We start from the raw sequence: 21,546 nt of genomic DNA, 5'->3' as shown, positions 1-21,546 counted from the left end.
GAGCAGTGGTTGATTGATCCCAGTTGATAGTGATGAATAGTTTCATTTATTGGAGCCACCTGTAGAGCAGCCCCTGTATCTAATGGCTCAAAGTCTAGACCTGTTTTTTCCAGGTTTCATGAGAATGCAGTTACCAAACTGTTGATTTTGTTGCTCAGGCTTGAAATGCAAAAACCCCCAAGGCTAATTCTGGTAAAGCCTTAGAAATGTCTTAAAATACAGAATAGTGGCTATGGGAAAATGAAAGCCTTCAACCTAAGGCATCCTCCTCAGTGAAGTGACAACATGCTCTAAGCCTTCAACGTATGCTTCTGTCTGCATGAGTCAGGTGATTGGCTTTGTCGATGAACTGATTGAAACCAGGTTTTGGGTTCATGGATTTGAATAGGGAAGCATTCACCTATTGTAACACTTCCCTGCGACAAGAAGACACTTGCCTTGTTAGAAGTGTTTAATCCCTGCTGTGCTCAGGTCGATCATCCAGTCAAAGCTGTGTTTAAGTAGAACTATTAGTTATGTTCACCTAATTCATCACTCCAGATCCTCTGTGCATGCCTTTTCTTGGAGTCAGATGGCTTTGTACAGAATGGCTTGAAAGTGACTATTGAAAAGTCACTTGGAAAGCCACTGTTTGCTTGTCTTTAGTGAGTGGTGAGGACGGAGCTGAGGATTAGATGGCAAAACAAAATGTTAAGCAGTACAGCTTGCTACAGTGTTTTGCTATGGGTGTTTTTGGGGGTGTTTTTCCCTGTGGTGGAGCTGAAAACTCTGAAGTCCTTTAAAAACATCTGTAGCAGAAACAGAACAATTGATTTAAATACAGTCTGTGCCCCCAGTTAACACATTGTCACTTTAAGCAAAAACAAAATCAATAAACCAGAATTCATTGAGAGCTTTGTAATCCATAGCATCCATGTGTGCCGTAAAAGCACAGTACCTCAAATCCAAGTGCATTGTGCTGCACTGGTGAGTGAAGTTTCAGTTTCAGTCTTGTAAGGCGATGCAAGGAAAACTTCCCTAAGCTCTGGCACAGCATTTCACTTTGAAATGCTGTGCGTGCTGTGATTAAAGTGGATCGCCTGGAGCACCTCTGGACTTTCATATACAGTCAAGGTGATGTTATCAAAGCTTCCTGTGCAGTTCTGGCTAACTTGCTGTTAAAACTGGAGTCATGCTTAAAAAGCTCTGTTTAATCTTGGAGTTCCTTTTCTATTTCTATGGATGGACTCCAGTTTGTATTTTGTCTTGCCCTTGTAAACACTTGGCTGAGGCAGCAAGAGTGTATCTGCCAAGTTGGAGTTGTTAGGTATGGTCTGAAAACGCATGATGGGTAGAAACATGTTTCTCTGAGGGAGCTCTACGGGAGCATTCGTAAGTACCTACTGCAACATATTTCAGGGTCTGGGCAGTGCTGAATTCCATCTTTCCATCTTCAGCCTAATACAGTATTGTGCAGTCTGACCAATGCAATGTTCCGCAATTTCTTGCAGCCTTTGGGAAGCTGATACATTGATCTGTTGCAAACTACTACAAGTACACTCTTACCCTTGGTCTGTTTTCCTTTTGTTTCACTGAAATAGCTTTTCCTTAAAGCCATTTCGTACATTTGAAATGATACCCTTGCAGAATAGACACAGAGGTGGATTTTTCCATCTAGCACTACAGTCAAGAGGGGTGCTCACTGAGAAATGCATCTTCGTTCCTTGGCAGGATTTCTTTTTAAAACCATGTGAGCAGTCTGAATTCACAAATACTCATGACTGTATTCAGGATGTGTGGCAGAGCTGACAATAAATTCTTACCTCTTCTGCAGGCATTAAAAAATACGTTGTTGGCCTAATTATCAAGACCTCATCTGACCCAACGTGTGTAGAAGTAAGTGAGTTCCCTTCAGGGGAGGAAGAGGGAGGGGAATATTATGCACAACCTGACTCTTCTCTTCTCTTCTCCAGAAAGAGAAAGTGTATATTGGGAAATTGAATATGATTCTTGTTCAGGTAAGGTAGAGCTCATAAAGTTCTAAATACTGTTGCAGCCTTTGGTTTTGCATGTGTATCTAACATAAGGATGCTTCACTTTACAGATACTGAAACAGGAATGGCCAAAGCACTGGCCAACTTTCATAAGTGATATTGTGGGAGCAAGCAGGACTAGTGAAAGCCTTTGTCAGAACAATATGGTGATCCTTAAGCTATTGAGTGAAGAAGTGTTTGATTTCTCCAGTGGTCAGATTACTCAAGTGAAAGCTAAGCATTTGAAAGACAGGCAAGTATCTATATTTACATCTTAATAAGTAGGGCAGACTTTGTGCTTGCTGCTAAATAGTTGCTCTCACTTTCGAGTGCACACCTACTGCTGTCTGATTTGATTTAGGAGGCTGAGTGGGTTACTGATTCTTCCTTTAGCAGTATTGTCAGGTAATAACAAACTTCTTTGTACGCACATTTCTACCTCACTGCAAGTAGTATCTGTTGACTGATGGTTCCTACCCTTTTAGGTTCAGCATTGCTCGTATTTCCCAGGTAGAATTTGCAGGCACAGGCTTCAAGGTCTTCAGGCCCTGTTCTGTGAGCACAGATACTGCGATTAAAGCAGATATTGTGGAATGTGGAAGTGCTTAATTCTTTTTATCTTTTACAGCATGTGCAATGAATTCTCTCAGATATTTCAGCTGTGTCAGTTTGTAATGGTAAGTCTTGCTTTTTTAATGCTCTTTTTAAAGGTTTCCCCATCATGCCTAACAGTGGTATGAACATTAATGTTCCTTTGCAGGAAAACTCCCAAAATGCTCCTTTAGTTCAAGCAACTTTGGAGACTTTGTTACGATTTCTGAACTGGATTCCTCTGGGATATATATTTGAGACCAAGTTAATCAGCACACTAATATACAAGGTACTCATGCCAGAACTGACAGCTCTTGACTTCAAATAACAGTTGGAAATAAGCTTAGCGTGTAACACAATACCCTTTTCTTCTCTCATCAGTTCTTAAATGTCCCCATGTTTCGAAACGTCTCTTTGAAGTGCCTCACAGAGATTGCAGGTGTCAGTGTAAGCCAGTATGAAGAGCAGTTTGTAACGCTTTTCACACTGACCATGATGCAGTTAAAACAGGTAATGCTTTTTGTAAGCCACCTCCTGGCTCTTTTGATTTCACAAAATCCATTTCTGTAGAACCTAGTTGGGTTTATGCGTTTATATTCATCACAGAGGTCTTGACAGGACAAATACTGTTCTTCAGTGGTATTTATGGCTTGGTCAGAAGATGTACTGACTCTCGATCACAGCTATATTTCTGTTGCATTGATCTGGTTAATTTAAGAGGCATTTTGAGCGCTAAGGCTGTGTCTGGTGGGGAAAGTTGGGAGAGTTGCAACAAAATGTGCACTGTGAGACTTGAAAGACCTGAAGTGACCTGGCTTGTGCAAGTTTCTGTTTCATGTTTGAAACTGGTAGACGTGTTTGTCATACAAAGCCCTGCTTTATGTAAATTGATGATTACCCTCTGAGCAGTTCAGATTCAGGTACATGGGTTTGCAGCTCTCCTCATTGTATTTGCATCTTTGTGACAGTTGAAGAAGGTTTGGTGGTTTTGGGGTTGGGTTTTCCTCTGTTTGCAATGTTAGAACAGGCGTGCTGCTGTTAATGCTCTCCCCCAGCTAAAGTGGAGCTAAAGGGTTTTTATTTATAGTTAGCTTTAACCTGGCCTAAATTGGGGTGTTTTGCATGTTTTGTAACCTACAGGGTTTTAGGGTGACCGTTGTTGTGTGTGGATTGGATGCGAACTGTTGCGTTCATTGCAAATATTAAGTCTCTTGGCTTTGTAAAATGAAGGTGGAGAGCAATCACAACCACACAAAACCTGGCAGCAGCAAAAGTGTTAAACTTTGTTCTCTATTCTGTAGCTTAATAGTGTTAACTATTTAACTGTCTAACTACTTTATGACAGTTTTGAACCTGTTTCATGTGTATGATGATAGAATTTAAAAGCCAGTGCACCTCCTAAGAGGTGCCAGAGATCTTTACAAGTTTACTGAAATACATATTCCAGTGTCCTTCAGAGCCTTCCCTGCTCATTTCTACGTGTTAAGGAGGAGGCATTTCATGTTATTCTAACATTATGATGATGTAATGTTTTGAAACTTAGTGTTACTGGGGCAGGTAACAAACACAGTTTTGGAACATCTTTGCCCAAAGCCGGTTGGAAATGTCTCTGATAGAGTAAACGCTCTCCTTGTTTACAGCTGCTGTTCCAAGGGGTGGATAAAGGTTTAGTTCATTGGAACTTTTTGTGTCTGTTTGCATTTTCTGCTTGCTGTCCGTCTTGGGATGAAGTGAGGGAGCTGTAAGACCTTAAAGCTCTGTAAAGAGGGGCTCCCATGAAAAGCAGAAGGGCTTTCTTGTCAAAATAGAGCATATTTGCTAAAATACAGCAGTTGTATGTCTTTATTGAAAGGGAAATCCTTGCTTAATGCACATTCTTTCTATTAGATGCTTCCTTTAAATACCAATATCCGACTTGCGTACTCAAATGGAAAAGATGATGAGCAGAACTTCATCCAGAATCTCAGCTTGTTTCTCTGCACCTTCCTCAAAGAACATGGCCAGCTTATAGAGAAAAGATTAAATCTGAGGGAGACATTAATGGAGGTACGTTGCTCAGTTTATCCACTTTAAAGCTGTACAAGTGTGTCCTTGTACTCAAAGGGTGTGATACTAACAGGATCTCTAGATCGTTGTACTTACAGTGGGTGGGGGGGGAAGAAAACCCTATTTTCTTCATAGTTAGTAAGTCACATGAATACAAAAAGCCTTTCAGATTTGCCTCCTAATGTGCTTCAGTGGCTTTCTGTTTTCAGTGATCCTGTATGTCTGAAGACATACATCTGTCCCTCCCTCCTCTTACTCGTTCCTCCTTGAAAGTGTTAAATACTGCTTTAAAATCAATCCATATATTTTTTCCACGGGTCTTGACATTCCTTTTTTGCTGTTTTACTCTCCTGCTATGACTTTAATCAGTCTGTATGGAGCAGCTCAGTTATGTTTTTGTGTGACACACATGCTGTGGTTCAGTGCTTCTGTCCTGGTGTAGCTTGTTGCCTCATTTCCTGAAGATTAACCGAAAGGCTTTGAATGTCATCCTCAAGGATGATGCTCTGTTTCGAGGTAGTAAAAGCTGTGTGTAATGGCAGAGCTCTACCGAGTGACTCTGCGTGCTTTGTTGTAGTATTACTGGCCTTGGAGGAGGACGTGCTGGCCTCAATTATCAGCTGTTACAGCTGAGAACAAGATCTACAGTCCTTCTTTGCTTGTTCCCTTCTTGGAGACTGCTGCATACTTTGCAATTTTGACACTATGAAGCGCACCTTCCCTGTCAAAAACACTGGGATCTGTGTAAATCTAGCTAGGAATGAAGGGTTGGCAAGGCTTAAATTCTAGGTGACTACTAAACACTGAAGGTACTACCTCGTATGGTAGTGGGACTGGATCACAGAATCAGGGAGTTTGTTGTTTTGTTAATCTTTGGGAAATGAGGCTATCCCTCTACCACTGCTGAGCTCCAAGGGGATGAAATTGGCCCCACAGCCCCTTGAAGCACCATTTCCTGTGCCCAGAACCAAGCCATGTGCAGGAATGAAGGCGATAGGGTGAGGAACTGCCCTGAGACAGAGATAGAAGAACAATACCACAGTTGAGACATGGAGACCAGGGTCCACTGGGAGGGGGAAGTACATCCTGCAGTTAGATAGGTGTTCTCTAGCATGTCCATCTCAATTCTAGTCTGTTTTCCAGCTAGTCATCTCAGTATGTTTCTTCTAGAGGTCTTCTACAGAAAAAGTGCATGGATATAACTTGGTTGCAAGTATCAAACTGCAGCTCATGTAGAAGATGGCCTAAACTTTACTGATTTAAAAAGAACAACTGTCAACAGTTCCCAGATAATTCCTGAACTTGTAAAGAGTAAGCTTTCAAAATAGCTGTGGACTGGGGGAGTGCAGCAAAAGTTTCTGCTTATGTTGAGGCTTTATTAGGAAGAGCTGTGTAAAAGGCTGAAGCTGTTTCTTGTCCTTTGTCATTGTGTGTAAGCCGGAGTGCAGTTGTTAGGTATTGGCCTCTTCTCTTGTCCAGCAGAGCTATTTTAAATTCTTCTTTGAAACAGACATTTACAAAACTCAGTTCTGGCTGGTTTTGTCTTGCATAGGATGATGAAATGCTTGACAGAGTTCTTAGGCTGGCCTAAAGTGGTGAATTTCACTTCTGTAAGTTCCAGTGTGGTAGAACCTAATTACACAACTACGTTAAAGCTCCATGTCATTCTAACCTTTTCATACCTGCACTTTGGATGTAGCAGATCTGAAATTGGTCCATGGGTTCATTGGAGGTGTTTTGACAAGTGTAGGAAGCTGCATAAGTTACTTCAAGTGAAATTACCAAGAAAACATGATGTGTCTAAGACTAACGTGTGGTCATTCTGAAGCCCTCGTTTGACACTGTAGATAGAGATGCTGAATCAGTCGGGTCCTTACCATCTCAAATGCTCCAAGTTGCTGCAGTACCTACGCAATGAAAGTGTCTTCAGATTTCATTGTATTTTGCTGTTCAGTGGTGGCTGTTGCTTTGATACGTTTCACCAGGGGACTGAAAAATAAGCTAGGCAAAGAGCTATGTAGTTCTTAATTTCTGTGGTTGGTACCTCAGCCTGTCAGAATTGCATCAGTGGCCTTCCCTCCTCAGCCTGCTGTGGCTGTTCCCCCAGTGAAGAGGTTGAAGGTGTTCCGGTAGATGACTTCTGTAGAAAGCAAGGCATCAGTATGGCTTTGATGGTTGAGTTCTTCAGGGTATAAGGATCCAGACCAGAGTAGCAGTCTTTGATAGTAGCAGTTATTGCAACTAGCTGTTGAAGGGGTTTTGAGGCTGTAAACCAAAATGCCTTGCAGAAGCTCCAGAGGCTGCAAGCTTGATAGTTTACAGACAGGCTGATTTGGCTTTGCCACTTTTAAAGATGTCTTTAGGTTGCTTTAGATTTAGAATTGATACACATCTGATAAATAACAGTGATTGACACGGTGCTTTGGTTTTGAGTTGCTCTGCAGGTCAGAGCTGACCTGTAATGTCATAGAATCAACTAGGTTGGAAAAGACCTTCAAGTTCATCAAGTCTAGCCATTACCCCAGGACTGCCAAGACCACCACTAAACCATATCCCTGAGGGGCAGCATAGCGATTGTTATGCTTCTTCTCTTTCTCTGACTTTCATGTTAATTTGGCATTTTATCAGTATCTGGATAACTGAACTTGAAGCAATGCGTTTTAACTGCTGAAGTTACTAATGAGATGTTTCAACCACACTTTTCCAGGCCCTTCATTATATGTTGTTGGTATCAGAAGTTGAAGAAACAGAAATCTTCAAGATCTGTCTGGAGTATTGGAACCATTTAGCTGCTGAGCTGTACAGGGAAAGCCCGTTCTCAACATCCGCTTCTCCATTGCTTTCAGGAAGTCAGCATTTTGATGTTCCTCCAAGGAGACAGCTTTATTTACCTGTATTGTCTAAGGTAATCCATGCTTAAGTAAAGGAACTGGAAAGGTTTAGGGTAGTGTTCCTGCATTGGAGACTTTGCTTCATGAACGGAGTGACACAAGAAAACTTCTTGCTTTGAGTAGCTGGTAATGGATTCAACTCTAGTCATTTCATGTGCAAACATACATGGAGATGACAGCCATCAGTATTAATGTGGTGGCTTAGTTTAAGATATTTATTATAAAAATACAAGATGTAATTTAAAAGAGAAATAAACCCATCTTAAACTGTTTCTTTAAATATACAAAGGTTGGAATGTTAGAGGAAAAAAGTGTATGTGTGGAAAAAGTGGTCTTCAAAAAGATCCCTAATGCACTATTTTGAATCTCTAGAAAGCATGTTTCATAGGTTAGGTTTCTTTACCTACTCAGCTTGTTCATGGGCAGAGAGAAATCAGCAGGCTCTGTTCTTAACAGCTTTTCAGTTAACGTGGGTCTGTTGAATCTTAATGGGAGCTAATCTCGTGAGGTGCTGTATATACCCTTTATACGGGTCAGGCTGCCTGACCAGAGTGTTCTGACAATGTCTGTGGAGCTCTGGGTGCATTTCCATGTTAAATTTGATTCCATTTTACCTTTCCTTTACACCGCACAGGTTCGATTGCTAATGGTGAGCCGCATGGCTAAGCCTGAAGAAGTCCTAGTTGTGGAAAATGATCAAGGGGAAGTAGTACGAGAATTCATGAAGGATACAGATTCCATAAACTTGTATAAAAATATGAGAGAAACATTGGGTAAGTTTCCTGGCTGGTGTTCCTGGGCTCTAGGTCTGTGTGGGTGCATGTTACAGAATGTTAGCTTAGGGTCTGATTCGCTGGGTGTGTAAGAAGTGTATCAGTGAGGAGTAGTACATAGACTTGGAGGGGTTTGGGGTTCTACTTTAAGCATGTAGCGTTGTATAACTTGGTTAAGTAGTGATACACTGCTTAGTTTTTGTCCCCTGCTTTTACCCTTTCAAATCAGCTTTTGGTAGTTACTTATCAGGATGTTTCAGATCCAGTGGAACTTCAGAAAGCTGTTAAAGTGGAAGGATTCTTCTGCAGTGGACTTGCTGGTTATTACTGTAGTTGTCTGGTGCAGACCAAGTGCACCTCAGCAAAAACGGTTCCTCCTTCAGTAGGTCTTGTGAATGCTTCAACATCTTTTTATAGCTTTCTTGAACTCAACACAAAATTCCAGCCTGAACTAAAGCTTCCAGGGTCTATTCCAGAGTTAGTGCTGAGGTCTTGTAATGACCTTGCTTGACAGTGCAGAAGCTGCAGTTAATTATAGCTCCTGTAGGAATGAAAAATGGAAAGCTGTGAGCACACTGAAGAACACCAGAACCACTATTTTTATAGCATTTAATATAGCAAGCATGTTTTATATTTAGTGTGTGTATACTAGTGTGCTGCTATGTTTAGGAGTCTTATGTTCAGCTGTGGCTGATCTTTGCATTCACTGTCCCTATGTACTGTAGTGATAAGTGAGGGAGTCGCATGTTTAGGACATCAAGTCTTCAGTACTGAATATTCTTCTATCAAGTGCATGTGCTTTAAGGGAGAGCCTTGGGTGTTAGTAACAGGTTTCTGAACTAGGAGTTGAGGGGAGGTTGTGTGATGCCAAGTGTTTATGGAAACTTATTCTCACTTTTTAGTGGAGATGTAGGTACAGCCAGCTTTAAGGAATTGTTCTCATACCTTTTCACACGGAACATAAAGAATTGTTTTATAAACTGTTTAATTTATTGTATTAAAATTACTATGTCCTGAGTCTTAGTCCTATTTCCAGATATTGGATGATTTATGTGGAAGTGCAGATTTAGCTGGTGTCTGATTTCTGGTGTTAACTATTTCTTATAGTGTATTTCCTTTAAGACTTATTTAAAAGCAAGAATATGGTGGAAGCTGTGTACTGTGGCACAGTAAAAACCTATATCTGAATCTGGCCTTAAATTGCTTTTGACTTGCTGGAATTTCAGATATGATATTAGAGACACTAATCCTGCTAGAGGCTGATGCAAGTGTTTGTGTTGTGATACTTGAATCTTCCTATCTAGACTTGTTCAGGAGTACCATCTCCATTGCAGTGGTGGTTATTGCAACCAGCAGACTTAATGACACTGAAATAAGGAGTGAAAGAAAATTGACTGACTTACACATGGCCCCCATAGGCAGCCAATCCTGTATTCCCTGTAGACCATCCCTGTAGACCATCGCTATGTATGTCTTTGGTTAATAATTCAGCCTACCAGCCCAATGAGTTAAGTTGCTAAGTGAGACATGCATTGCTTTAGACTCTTCACATCACTTGTAATGGTGTTTTCCTGATACCTCTTGGAACAAAAGTAAGCTCTTAATAAAACTTACTGTCTTTAAAATACAGTTTTAACCAGTTTGTAACTGCTTTTTAGCTCATTTGGTTGTGAGTTCAGGCAAGAAGCATTGCCCTTGCCTAACAATTTGGTTGTCTCAAAAAAATGAGTGTAACTTTGCCTATGGAGCTGTGATCCAGGTTGAAGCTTTAAAACGTGCATATTCAACCTTGCTGTCTTCCAGTTTACCTTACACATCTGGATTATGCAGACACAGAACGAATTATGACTGAAAAGCTTCACAATCAAGTGAACGGAACAGAATGGTCGTGGAAGAATTTGAATACCCTCTGTTGGGCTATAGGCTCCATCAGTGGTGCAATGCATGAAGAAGATGAAAAAAGATTCCTTGTTACAGTAATTAAGGTACTGTGGTGCAAAACGAAGCTAAGGTTACACAAACACTACTCTATGTTCTTAGCAAGATATCTTGTGTGGCCAGCGAGTTGAGAGGAATAAACTAATAGGAAATCTTACATCCTGATGAATTCATTGGCCACGAACAAGGAATTATTCTAAATAGTCTTTTTGCAGTGAAAATGTTGGGGATAAAATGGAGTTGATGGGGAAATGTTTTTCTTGGAGGATACAGAAATGATGAAACAAAGGAAAATAACCCACATTTGTGAACTAGCCTGCACCCTGGTACTTGGTTTTCCTTATGTTCATGATCAAACTAAGGTTTTGGTAAATATGCGCATGGAAAGAGTGCAGGAGCAAAACAATTTTACAAGAGGAAAGGCCCTTACTTGAAGAAGTCGTCCAAGTTCATGCAGAAGATTTACTTTAACTTCTTCTATTTGATGTGGAGTTCATATTGCTATCAGCTGCACTATTCCGTACTGTGAGGCTGTGGAAGTCCCCATGCAGAAATCCTTAGTTCTGTTTCAATATGGAGATTTCCTAGCTGAATCCATTCCAGGGTGTTCCTGGTTTGGCTGAAACTTCACCCCAGACTTAATCCATTCTTTATTTATTTGGACTTGGACCTTGATTATGGCACCCCCTTTCCTTTAATATAACTTCTTGTGGGATTTTATACTTGTAGTGCTTTAAATTGAACTGGACAGACTTGGGAGAGGAACCTAAGAATGTGCTTTGTTGTAGGATCTCCTGGGACTCTGTGAACAAAAGCGAGGAAAAGACAACAAAGCCATTATTGCATCCAACATAATGTACATAGTAGGTCAATACCCACGGTTTCTGAGAGCTCACTGGAAGTTCCTGAAGACAGTGGTCAACAAGCTGTTTGAGTTCATGCATGGTAAGTAGCTGGGTTTAATTAAAGAGTGATAATAAGTGCCTATATAGGGACATGCACGGGGGGGAAATACAAAGTACAAAGCAATAACTGCCTTGTTTTCATCTAGAAACCCACGATGGTGTCCAGGACATGGCTTGTGATACCTTCATAAAGATAGCACAGAAATGCCGCCGGCATTTTGTTCAGGTCCAAGTGGGAGAGGTGATGCCATTTATTGATGAAATCTTGAACAATATTAATACAATCATCTGTGACCTTCAGCCTCAGCAGGTACGTTTCATTCAGCTTTGTGGGTCGTTCTAAACACCAATCAGAATTACTTCATATTGAAATGTAGTAGTGATTTTCAAGGCTTGAACTGTATGCATTAGGTTTTTGTTAGTGCCAGTGTTCTGGTGTCAATAGCATGATCAGGTTGCATCACTGAGATCTTGGTTGGAAAGCTTGAAAGGAGAATTGGAGTATGTTTAGTTGGAATTTTGATTTCTGGAATGTTTCAGCAATGAGACGCTGTATCTCATGGTTCTACTTCAGGAAAGAGCAAAAGAGCAATACCTATAACACCTATAGCTATTTGGGCAGCAATCCCATAAGTGCCTGGCACATCTCATGGCGTGAGAGTGTGGTGCACAGTGTGGCACGCACAGATGTCGCAATAGTGTACTTTGGGCAGAGTGGATCTGACATCTGGAAGAAGGTACTTAAAGGAGTGATGTAATCCAGTCCACAGTATAAACCTGTCTGGGAATACTTAAGTGGGATATGTGTGAGCTTCCTCACTTCAGGATGTGATGGCAAAATGAAGTACTCTGGAATGTACATAGTGGCATTTGAAGGGAAGGGGATGGAGGTTTGGTTTATGCATGATGAAAGTAAGGAAAGAATGGAGAAGGATCTTAAGAGGGGGAAAAACATTCAGGCAGTGAAACCCACTTTCAGCCTTCACTCTATCTTCAGAATAGTGTAAAGTTTCCTTGCTCATTTTTAACCTTCCTGTTTGATTTCCTGTTGTTCCGATCAGGTGCATACATTCTATGAAGCGGTAGGATACATGATTGGGGCACAGACAGACCAGACTGTGCAGGAGCATCTGATAGAAAAATACATGTTGCTGCCTAATCAAGTATGGGACAGCATAATCCAACAGGCAACAAAAGTAAGCTCATAAATTTTAAGTGTATTCTATGTTCGCTTGCCCTGGGTTTATTTTTCACATGGCATGACATAAAGTGTACATGGTGGGTGTAATAGTGATGGCAGTGATTGCCGTGACAATAAAGGTGTTCTTTTGAGAGAAGAGATTTAAATGACCTCATAGCAGCCTTCCAGTATCTGAAGGGGGCCCACAGGGATGCTAGGAAGGGACTCTTCGTTAGGGACTGTAGTGATAGGACAAGGGGTAATGGGTTAAAACTGAAACAGGGGAAGTTTAGAGTGGATATAAGGAAGAAATTCTTTCCTGTTAGGGTGGTGAGGCACTGGAATAGGTTGCCCAGGGAAGCTGTGAATGCTCCATCCCTGGCGGTGTTCAAGGCCAGGTTGGACAGAGCCTTGGGTGACATGGTTTAGTGTGAGGTGTCCCTGCCCATGGCAGGGGGGTTAGAACTTGATCTTAAGGTCCATGATTCTATGACAAAACAAATACTGGTTTTAATCTGATTTAAAGGGCAATGCTCTGATACTGTAACGAATGCTTCAGTAGTTTTTTTCCAAGGCTCCCTATTATCTGATTTAGAAGCGGGTTTTCTGAATAGCAGAGAAGTTAAAATGCTAAGAACAGAGTTCACTCTTCCTCCTTGCTCTTCAGTTGTTCTCTGAAAGTACATCTTTCGTGCTTGTAATTTCCATTTCTTTCAGTCTTTTCTCCACATACTGAAAGACCAACAGTCCTGTACTGCACAAGAGAACACTCCATTGGGAGTTAATCTGATCCCAGACCTTAAGAAAGCTTGAATTCCGTTTCTTACTCTGGCCCCCAACTTAAAACAGGAACATATCCCCTTTCCTTTGGGCCACTGCTGCCTGTTTCTACCTGCTTTATCCTGCCTTTTTGACTAGAGTAGTGCATGTACCACTTCTGCAGAAGGGCAGAATTAAGTGAACTGAAGCTTTGTCATGACTCTGAGGTAGTGGCAAGTGCCATTGAAGTCAAACAGTTATATGTAGTCTGTAAACTACAGTGACACATTCTTTAATGCAGTGTGTAAGGTAAATGCCTTAAACTTGACACTTTTATGTTGAAAGCTAAGGGTGGTTTTACTCCCTAAACAACATGGACTTTCTGTTTCTACCAGAATGTTGATATTCTAAAGGATCCGGAAACAGTGAAGCAGCTCGGTAGCATCCTGAAGACCAACGTCAGAGCGTGTAAAGCAGTTGGCCACCCCTTTGTGATTCAGCTTGGGAGAATTTATTTAGATATGCTGAATGTGTACAAGTGCCTAAGTGAAAATATTTCTGCAGCTATTCAGGCTAATGGTAAGAAATCCCATGTTCTTCCTGGAAGTGGGGGCTAGCTGGGTGTGTGTCACAGGTCTCAGTACATTCCAGTCAGGCTGATGTTGCTGTGTTCATTTAATGTTCCTGTGTTTGCTGTGGTGTTTGGGCAAATGGACAACGTTAGATTGGGGTTTTTGTTAACCAGATCTTTCGTTGCAATAAAGAACTGATTTTGGAAAGGAGAAGCACCTGTAAATGAGAGCTTAGGAAAGATGTAAACCACTGGAGATGCTTAGAATTAATAGGCGCCTTGCTGGGAGAGTTGTAGCATGTGTTCTTTTAGCTTACTCTGATTTTGACTATTAAAAGACTATCTTTAAATAGAATCTCATTCAAAAGATGTTGGCAGAGTTTTGGTACGATACTGTGCTATGAAATAGCTTTATTACGGCAGTGTAACTGTAGTGAGGATGCCTGAAAGCCACAATAAACCAGGCTTGCAGAAGGAATCTTCAATTGCCCAGCCTGTTATTACTAGAGAAAGTAGGGCCTGTGCTATCTCGGTGCAATGTGCTTCTGTAGTAGCTCATTACAAGACTAAAGGAGTTGGTTGCTGAGTTGTGTAGTGGTCATTCTTGCCAGTGCAGACAATGATGTTAGGAGATGTAGGTGTTCAGTAACACGTGGTAACTGAGCAGCTGGTTTACCTTGAAGTGGCTTCTCAGAGCTCTGAATAAAGCTGGCTGAGACATCAATACCTTCTGGATCTGCAGCTCTGATGGCCAGGATTTATCCTTGTTGGAAGCAGGAAAGTTTAGGAAGCAGTTGCTAGGGCAGAAGTCCTGATGTGCTACCTGTGATTTGTGACTGGTGCCTTGGAGCCTGTTTTTGCAGCTGGCTCTACCTTGCCAGAGATGGCTCTGATGCCAGCAAGTGATCCTACTCTTTCCCTGGCTGCAGGTTTTCCTGTGCATGTACTGTAATGGTTGTATGGCTGTACAGTTAATTAAACTGGGGTGAGACTACGTTGATTTTTGGGGTAAGAAACTGAGCTATGGATAGGGCTTCTTAAGGGTAAGTGCAGACTTCACATACAAAGACATGGAAAGATTCATTCTCTGAGATGAAATCAGGAACTTTATTGCTCTCCTCCCCATCACTTAATGAGAACCAGATGTAAGCTTGGTCCATGTGGTTCAGTGGACATGTGTTGGTTTCCCTTACTTGAGAAGTAGGTTGCAGTGTTGTTTTTGAGCTCTGTAAGCAGGGTACTGTCAGCAGTGGTTTTGTAATGCTAAATGGCAGCTTGGACCTGTGGAGCTGCACTGGGGAGGTGTTTTATTTGCTCAATACGTATAAGTCTTCAACAGTCATTAAGATACAAAAATGAAGCATTCTGTGTTTTGTAATATCATTCTAAGTTAATCTTTTTGTTACACCTTACCTGATAACTGAAGCTTCACAACTTTTTTCAGGTGAAATGGTAACAAAGCAGCCCTTGATTAGAAGTATGAGGACTGTGAAAAGGGAAACTTTAAAACTCATTTCTGGCTGGGTGAGCAGGTCCAATGATCCGCAGATGGTAAGTAGGTTCATTCTATACAAATAACTCCTAAGACAGAAGTAGGAACAGCTCTGGGTTTTGTTCTGTTGTTGACTAAATCAGCAGGTCACAAGAAATTGCTTCAGGATGTCTTAAAGAGAATCAAGGAAGAGTAAGGAAACCCCATTGGAAGCCTGGATGGATACAAGGGGGAGTTTATGGAAGTGTATTTCAACTTTGTTAGGAACAATATCACTTGTAACTAAACAGTGAACTTTGCAATAAGCTATGTGCTGGAGACTGTTCAGTAACTGCACTGTTACAACCATGGCTTCCTCTTTCAATCAGGTAGCTGAAAACTTTGTCCCTCCCTTGTTGGATGCAGTTCTCATTGACTACCAGAGAAATGTTCCAGCTGCTAGAGAACCTGAAGTACTCAGTACTATGGCCATCATTGTCAACAAGCTGGGTGGACACATTACTGCTGAAATACCTCAGATATTTGATGCTGTTTTTGAGTGCACATTAAATATGATCAACAAGGTAAGCATCTCCCTAGGAACTGAAGGCAAATGGGGTGTTAGGAAAGCATTCTTGGCTTGTTGGTACATCTCTTGGCTGTGTTGCTACATCTGTAAGTGAAAGATACCCTTTTCTTGCAGTGAAGGGAGGCAGATTGTGGTAGAGTTTTTAGACAGCTTCCATCTTGGAGGAATTAAGTGGTGGGGTCGTGCCATGTTTCATTGAATATCAGTTCCACACGTGGTGTCTTGTGGATTGTCTCCCTGTTCTTTTTGCACTCCCAAAGTGCATTTGTGGCACTTGACGTGGTCTCTGACCAAACCATGATACTTGTTTTGTTGTCTGTCCAGTGAGATGTTTTAATCTCATTACCTTAAATTTCTCTAATTTAAGTAATGAGTGATCTTTCTGTTCTGGGAACTTGGAATGTTGTGTTTCTGGAAGCAGAAATGTACTTGAGTCCAAAACCAGTGTAGAATTCATAAATACTTAAAATGAATGGCTGTAAGTCCTGATCAGTCATTTTGAGTATTTCCTCACTAATGCAGTTCTTATGCCATAGTGTGCAATATGTATTTGCATAATACCTGAGTGCTACCAGCTGAATTAGTGCTGCTTTGCAATAGGGTGTAACCACCACTTGTATCCCTGTAGCAACATAGGTGTTTAGCTGGTGTTGAGACCATCTGCCCGTTTATCTGGGGACAGAGTAGCACTGAAGGCTGTGCACTGACAAAGGGGGGTTCAGTCTGCGTTGTGTAACTCCAGATGGTCTTAAGCTTTGGTTGGGAAAACTGGGAGGAAAAGCTCAGTGAGAAATGTAATCTTGGCTTTGTCTAAGGCTATTTTACACCTAGATTTAAATGCTGTTCTGTGTCAGTTAATTGACGTGCTCTGCTTAACACAGGGTCTTACGATGGACCTTTAGGAAATGTAACTTCATCTCCCCCTCCTCCTTCTAGGACTTCGAAGAATATCCTGAGCATAGAACAAACTTCTTCCTGCTACTCCAGGCTGTAAATTCTCATTGCTTCCCAGCGTTCCTGGCCATTCCACCTGCACAGTTCAAACTTGTTCTGGATTCTATCATTTGGGCTTTCAAACATACAATGAGAAATGTTGCAGATACAGGTAAATGGAAGAGTTTAGTATGCAGTATTGGTAGAATGGTGTTTTCTTGCATCTTCTGTAGTCAAACTGAGCATTCCAATGACATGAATCTGTACTGCATTTGCACAAGAATAACTTCTGTCTCAGCTTCAAGCTGTTGGCCAGGTACACATTAATAGGCTGAAATGCTTGGATGCCCTTTCACTCTCATCTGTTAAGAACACACCTTTATGGTTTCAGCTTTCTGTTCCGTGTGAGGGTTGGCACTTCTCTGAAATGGCAACTTCTCTGAAGTGATGCAACAGCTCTGACTGGTGTTCCAGCTCCTCTGTAGTGCTGCCTGTGGGGCTTGACTTAGTACCCCAGTAAGACAGTTAAGTAACCACTGAAAAGCCCAGCAAAGTGAATGGTTGGGGTAGGGGCTGAACTAAAGAGTCTGGGAGTAAGGAGAAACACCTTAGATTAAGAAGGTGGATTATTCTTCCTTTGGATGAGAGCATGCTGTTGAAACACGGGGTGAAATTCCATGGAGTAGCTGGATATATCACTTCATTTAACAGGTCTGAGTAATTAAAAAGCCTTTCAGAATGACACTTGCCAAGGGAAAACTATAGGGGAGGCTGTTTAAAAGTCCTAAATTCTAAAAACATTATTGTGCTTACTGCACTGTCTGACTATTGGATAAAATACTTGCTGTGAAGCCACTTGGTTTTTAGCCAGCTGCCTTGTATCGGTGTTTGGAAGAGATGGGGATGAAAACAACCCTTTCAGTTGCATTTCACCCAGTAAAGTAATTGAAGCTTTCATGTAAATTCTAACCATTAAAACATCTCCCTTTATTAGAAAACCCTTCTTTCAGTGGAGGGTTTCTCTCACCTTCACTAGTACCACTAAAGTGATGCAATTGGGTCATTATGCTTTTGTCATCTAAGAATGCAGAGAAAATCAGTGTGCTGTGTAAATGTGGCCCTCTTGGGGCTACTGGAGGAAGTGCCTGAAACAGCCCTTACGTGTGTAATGCTTGTCTGTTCCAGGCCTGTCAGTTTCTTGGGATATTTGTATCCTTTGGAAAGGCAGAGATAAACACAGATGTTTTAGTGTTGTCCTCTTAGTAACTTGGGGGGGTTTAATGTGTATTTTGCAGGTCTTCAGATACTTTATACTCTACTACAGAACGTTGCGCAAGAGGAGACAGCTGCGCAGAGTTTCTATCAGACATACTTCTGTGATATCCTGCAGCACATCTTCTCAGTTGTAACAGACACCTCACACACTGCTGGTAAGAGTGCACAGATGCGAGCTGGTTGATGAAAACAATCCTTTTGTACACCAAAATGATGTTACACATTTGTTTATGAGTAATAACAGCATATGTATAACTTTGATCTGTTCAGGTTTGACAATGCATGCATCAATCCTTGCATACATGTTCAACTTAGTAGAAGAGGGAAAGATAAGTACTCCATTAAACCCTGGGAACCCAGTGAACAACCAAATGTTTATTCAGGAGTATGTTGCTAACCTTCTCAAATCTGCGTTTCCACACCTGCAAGAGTAAGTCTGCCACCGTTCTTTACACCATTCAAGTGGGTTCCTACAGCTGGACATACTAACTGGTGTGTTTCCTCTTAGTGCCCAGGTGAAGCTGTTTGTAACAGGGCTCTTCAGTTTAAACCAGGATATCCCTGCCTTCAAGGAACACCTAAGGGATTTCCTTGTCCAAATCAAGGTATGTTTGCTTCAAGAATGAAGTGGATGGTACAGGGCCTTGGGGACGTGGTTTAGTGCGAGGTGTCCCTGCCCATGGCAGGGGGTTGGAACTGGATGATCTCGAGGTCCTTTCCAACCCAAAGCATTCTGTGATTGTTGGAAAGTACTTGGGCAGCGTTTCTTACTCAGTATTTCTTTAGGAGATGGAAGTTATTTTCCAACTGTTTAAAATTCAGTGGAAACTCTTGTCACATGGCTTGCATGACTGGTGGATCATGGGGTCTATCTCAGTGTGATTTAATTTACAAACTGGGATTAAATGCCACCACTTGTGCTTTACATAGTGCACACAATTTGTATGTCTAAAATGGCTGCAAAACTTTACTCCAATGGGAAATAAAGTTGATTTTTAACCAGATTTTGTTTCAGTCCCGCTTGGGATTGGGATGCGCTTTGAAAGTTGCTGAAGTGATCCTATGCTTTTGGTTTTCTAAAGATGGTAGAATTCAGGAAGTTTCTGGGAAAGAGCTTGCTCATCAGTTTTGAGGCTGCAGTCACCAGGTATTTAAGGCCAGATTGGACAGAGCCTTGGGTGACGTGGTCTAGTGTGAGGTATCCCTGCCCATAGCAAGGGGTTGGAACTGGATATCTTGAGGTCCTTTACAACCCAAACCATTCTATGATTCTATTTCAGCATTGTTAATGATACTGCTTTAATGGTGGTGTGCTCCAAACACTGGGTTACTATAGCACCCCGTTCTGTGATGCACAGTGAACATCCTATGATGTGTTCGCCTCCTTTGTATCAATTCTGACATTAGGAACAGAAAGCAAAACAAGACAATAGGCTGGCAGGGAATGCAAAGGGGAGATGTTTTCTGTGTCATTTTGGAAGCTCATTACTCCACATTAAAGCACTTGCCAATAAACTCATGATTTTATGTGGATCCCACAGGAATTTGCAGGTGAAGACACATCAGACTTATTCTTGGAGGAACGAGAAACAGCCCTTCGGCAGGCTCAAGAGGAGAAGCATAAACTTCAGATGTCTGTACCTGGCATCCTTAATCCACATGAAATTCCTGAGGAGATGTGCGATTAAAAAAACAAACAAAATAAAACAAGTTTTGCAGTTTTCTTTCTGTACAGCTACTTTGTTGTGATAGAAGAAAACAGCGCTTGGATATTTGTTGACCAAAATGATGCCAATTTGTAAATTAAAATGTCACCTAGTGGCCCTTTTTCTTATGTGTTTTTTGTATAAGAAATTTTCTGTGAAATATCCTTCCATTGTTTAAGCTTTTGTTTGGTCATCTTTCTTTAGATTTGCATGAAGTTGAAAATTAAGGCATTTTCAAAGTAATTACTTCATGCCCATTTTGTGACTAAGGGGAAAAATAGGCAAAAAACATAACTTGTAAAAGACTCTATTGCAAAAATCCTACCATTTTCCTGGAAGAGTATTGGTTTTTAATTCGGGATCATTTTCTTTCTAGCCTGTCCTGCAGCCTAGGAGGAAAGGGAATGAGTAAAAACGGATTGACTTCATTGTTAAGCAGAGGATTATAGCGCTGCGTTTGTTCGGAGCAGTTAGCAGCTTTTTGGACTGAGTGGTAAGGCTAGGCTACATGTATTTGCAAGTTGTATGGCAAGTTTGCAGCAAGATCATGTGCATATCATCATCCCATTGTAAAGCAACTTGGAAAGAGTATGGGAACACAGTACAGTTAGTTATTTTTACACAGTTCTTTTGTTTTTGTGTGTGTGCTGTCGCTTTGTCGACAACAGCTTTTTGTTTTCCTCAATGAGGAGTGTTGCTCATTTGTGAGCCTTCATTAACTCGAAGTGAAATGGTTAAAATATTTATCCTGTTAGAATAGGCTGCATCTTTTTAACAACTCATAAAATAAAAAAAAAAACAACCAAACCTCTGGCTTTTGAGATGACTTATACTAATTTACATTGTTTACCATGCTGTAGTGCTTAAAGAACACTACTTAAAAGCAAAATAAACTTGGTTTACATTTATTTTTCTTTCTTCGGCTTATTCTTTTCTTGGATGAAAATGCTGTGATCATACTTCAGCTTTGTATCCTGAAAGAGAAGTTCCTTGAGGGCTTAGCTAACTGTTGCTTCTGGCTTGCCTCATCTCAAGGATTGTGCTTGAAGTTAACCTCAACTCAGTTGGGTTCCATTTGGAAGTACAGTAGCTGTTCTGACTTACCTCCACAAACACCCCATACTATAAATGCCAGGAATAAGGTACTCTTGCGCTCTCTCCACAAGGACTCTTTGCAATTGATTCCAAAGAGGTATTGCACTGTAACTTGACTAAACAATTGATACTTGTATGTGTTAATAACACATGTAGATGAGATCTGCAGTTATTTTTCTATCTAAAGTTTTGTAGTTAAACGATTTTCACAGATCTATGAAGTATGGATACAAAAAGCAGTATGAACACTACGTGCAGTCTCTGCTTCCCTGTCTTTGTTATGTATTGTCTCTGTTTACTAGCAGTTGATGTTAAGCTCTCCCAAAGTTTATCTGCTTATTTGGCCTCCAACCGTAAGATTGTCACCACGATGGCAGGTTGAGCTGTTCACACAGAGCTGTAAAACAAGGCTGGACAGCTGTGGAGGTGGTGTGTGTAAGCTTGGATATTGTAGTTAACTTTGTGCTGTATATTCTGTTTGAGGTAGAAGTGCATGAGTTAGCAGTGTTCGCGTAGAGTTTAGCTGTGACCAGGATGTTCCTGGTGTCAAGTATTGGCCCCTTTCTGTTACTGAACATCTCTCCAGTTGTTTTACTTGGCTGGCACTAAGAAAGCACAGCTGCTCCTGTGTGAGGATCAGTTGGCAATGCGGATGTTGTGAGCTGGCAGTTGCTACTCCTTGGAGAGAAGGTTCCTCAAACCCTTTAAGGCTAGGACTTGGAGCCTACCAAAACTCTTAATTTGATAGCTGCAGAGCTCGTTCCTTTCTCTCCTTAAAGCTCGTGATTTAAACTCGTTCATGTCTTCCTGT

General features: G+C 41.3%; 1 protein-coding gene across 7 annotated transcripts in view; it reads left to right on the top strand.

Annotated features, from left to right (window-relative positions):
* XPO1 (exportin 1) overlaps positions 1-20,548 on the top strand; it is a 40,380-nt gene extending 19,832 nt beyond the window's left edge. For all 7 annotated transcript variants that reach the window (XM_062610069.1, XM_062610060.1, XM_062610051.1 and 4 more), the window contains 21 exons: positions 1,814-1,875; positions 1,953-1,997; positions 2,084-2,265; positions 2,641-2,689; positions 2,773-2,892; positions 2,985-3,113; positions 4,491-4,649; positions 7,357-7,554; positions 8,175-8,313; positions 10,117-10,298; positions 11,040-11,196; positions 11,303-11,466; positions 12,218-12,352; positions 13,491-13,674; positions 15,111-15,217; positions 15,527-15,721; positions 16,663-16,831; positions 17,955-18,089; positions 18,205-18,364; positions 18,443-18,539; positions 19,476-20,548. In XM_062610069.1, the coding sequence (XP_062466053.1) occupies positions 1,814-1,875; positions 1,953-1,997; positions 2,084-2,265; positions 2,641-2,689; positions 2,773-2,892; positions 2,985-3,113; positions 4,491-4,649; positions 7,357-7,554; positions 8,175-8,313; positions 10,117-10,298; positions 11,040-11,196; positions 11,303-11,466; positions 12,218-12,352; positions 13,491-13,674; positions 15,111-15,217; positions 15,527-15,721; positions 16,663-16,831; positions 17,955-18,089; positions 18,205-18,364; positions 18,443-18,539; positions 19,476-19,622 (2,915 nt within the window). In that variant the 3' untranslated portion in view covers positions 19,623-20,548. The remainder of the gene's footprint in view (positions 1-1,813; positions 1,876-1,952; positions 1,998-2,083; positions 2,266-2,640; positions 2,690-2,772; positions 2,893-2,984; positions 3,114-4,490; positions 4,650-7,356; positions 7,555-8,174; positions 8,314-10,116; positions 10,299-11,039; positions 11,197-11,302; positions 11,467-12,217; positions 12,353-13,490; positions 13,675-15,110; positions 15,218-15,526; positions 15,722-16,662; positions 16,832-17,954; positions 18,090-18,204; positions 18,365-18,442; positions 18,540-19,475) is intronic.
* The last annotated feature ends 998 nt before the right edge of the window (positions 20,549-21,546 follow it).

Source organism: Pezoporus occidentalis, unplaced genomic scaffold, assembly GCF_034315485.1.
Source record: "Pezoporus occidentalis ecotype Australia unplaced genomic scaffold, CSIRO_AGI_Poc_V1 ctg10, whole genome shotgun sequence".
Taxonomy (NCBI): Eukaryota; Metazoa; Chordata; class Aves; order Psittaciformes; family Psittacidae; genus Pezoporus; species Pezoporus occidentalis.
This window is presented reverse-complemented; position numbering and strand designations above follow the sequence as displayed.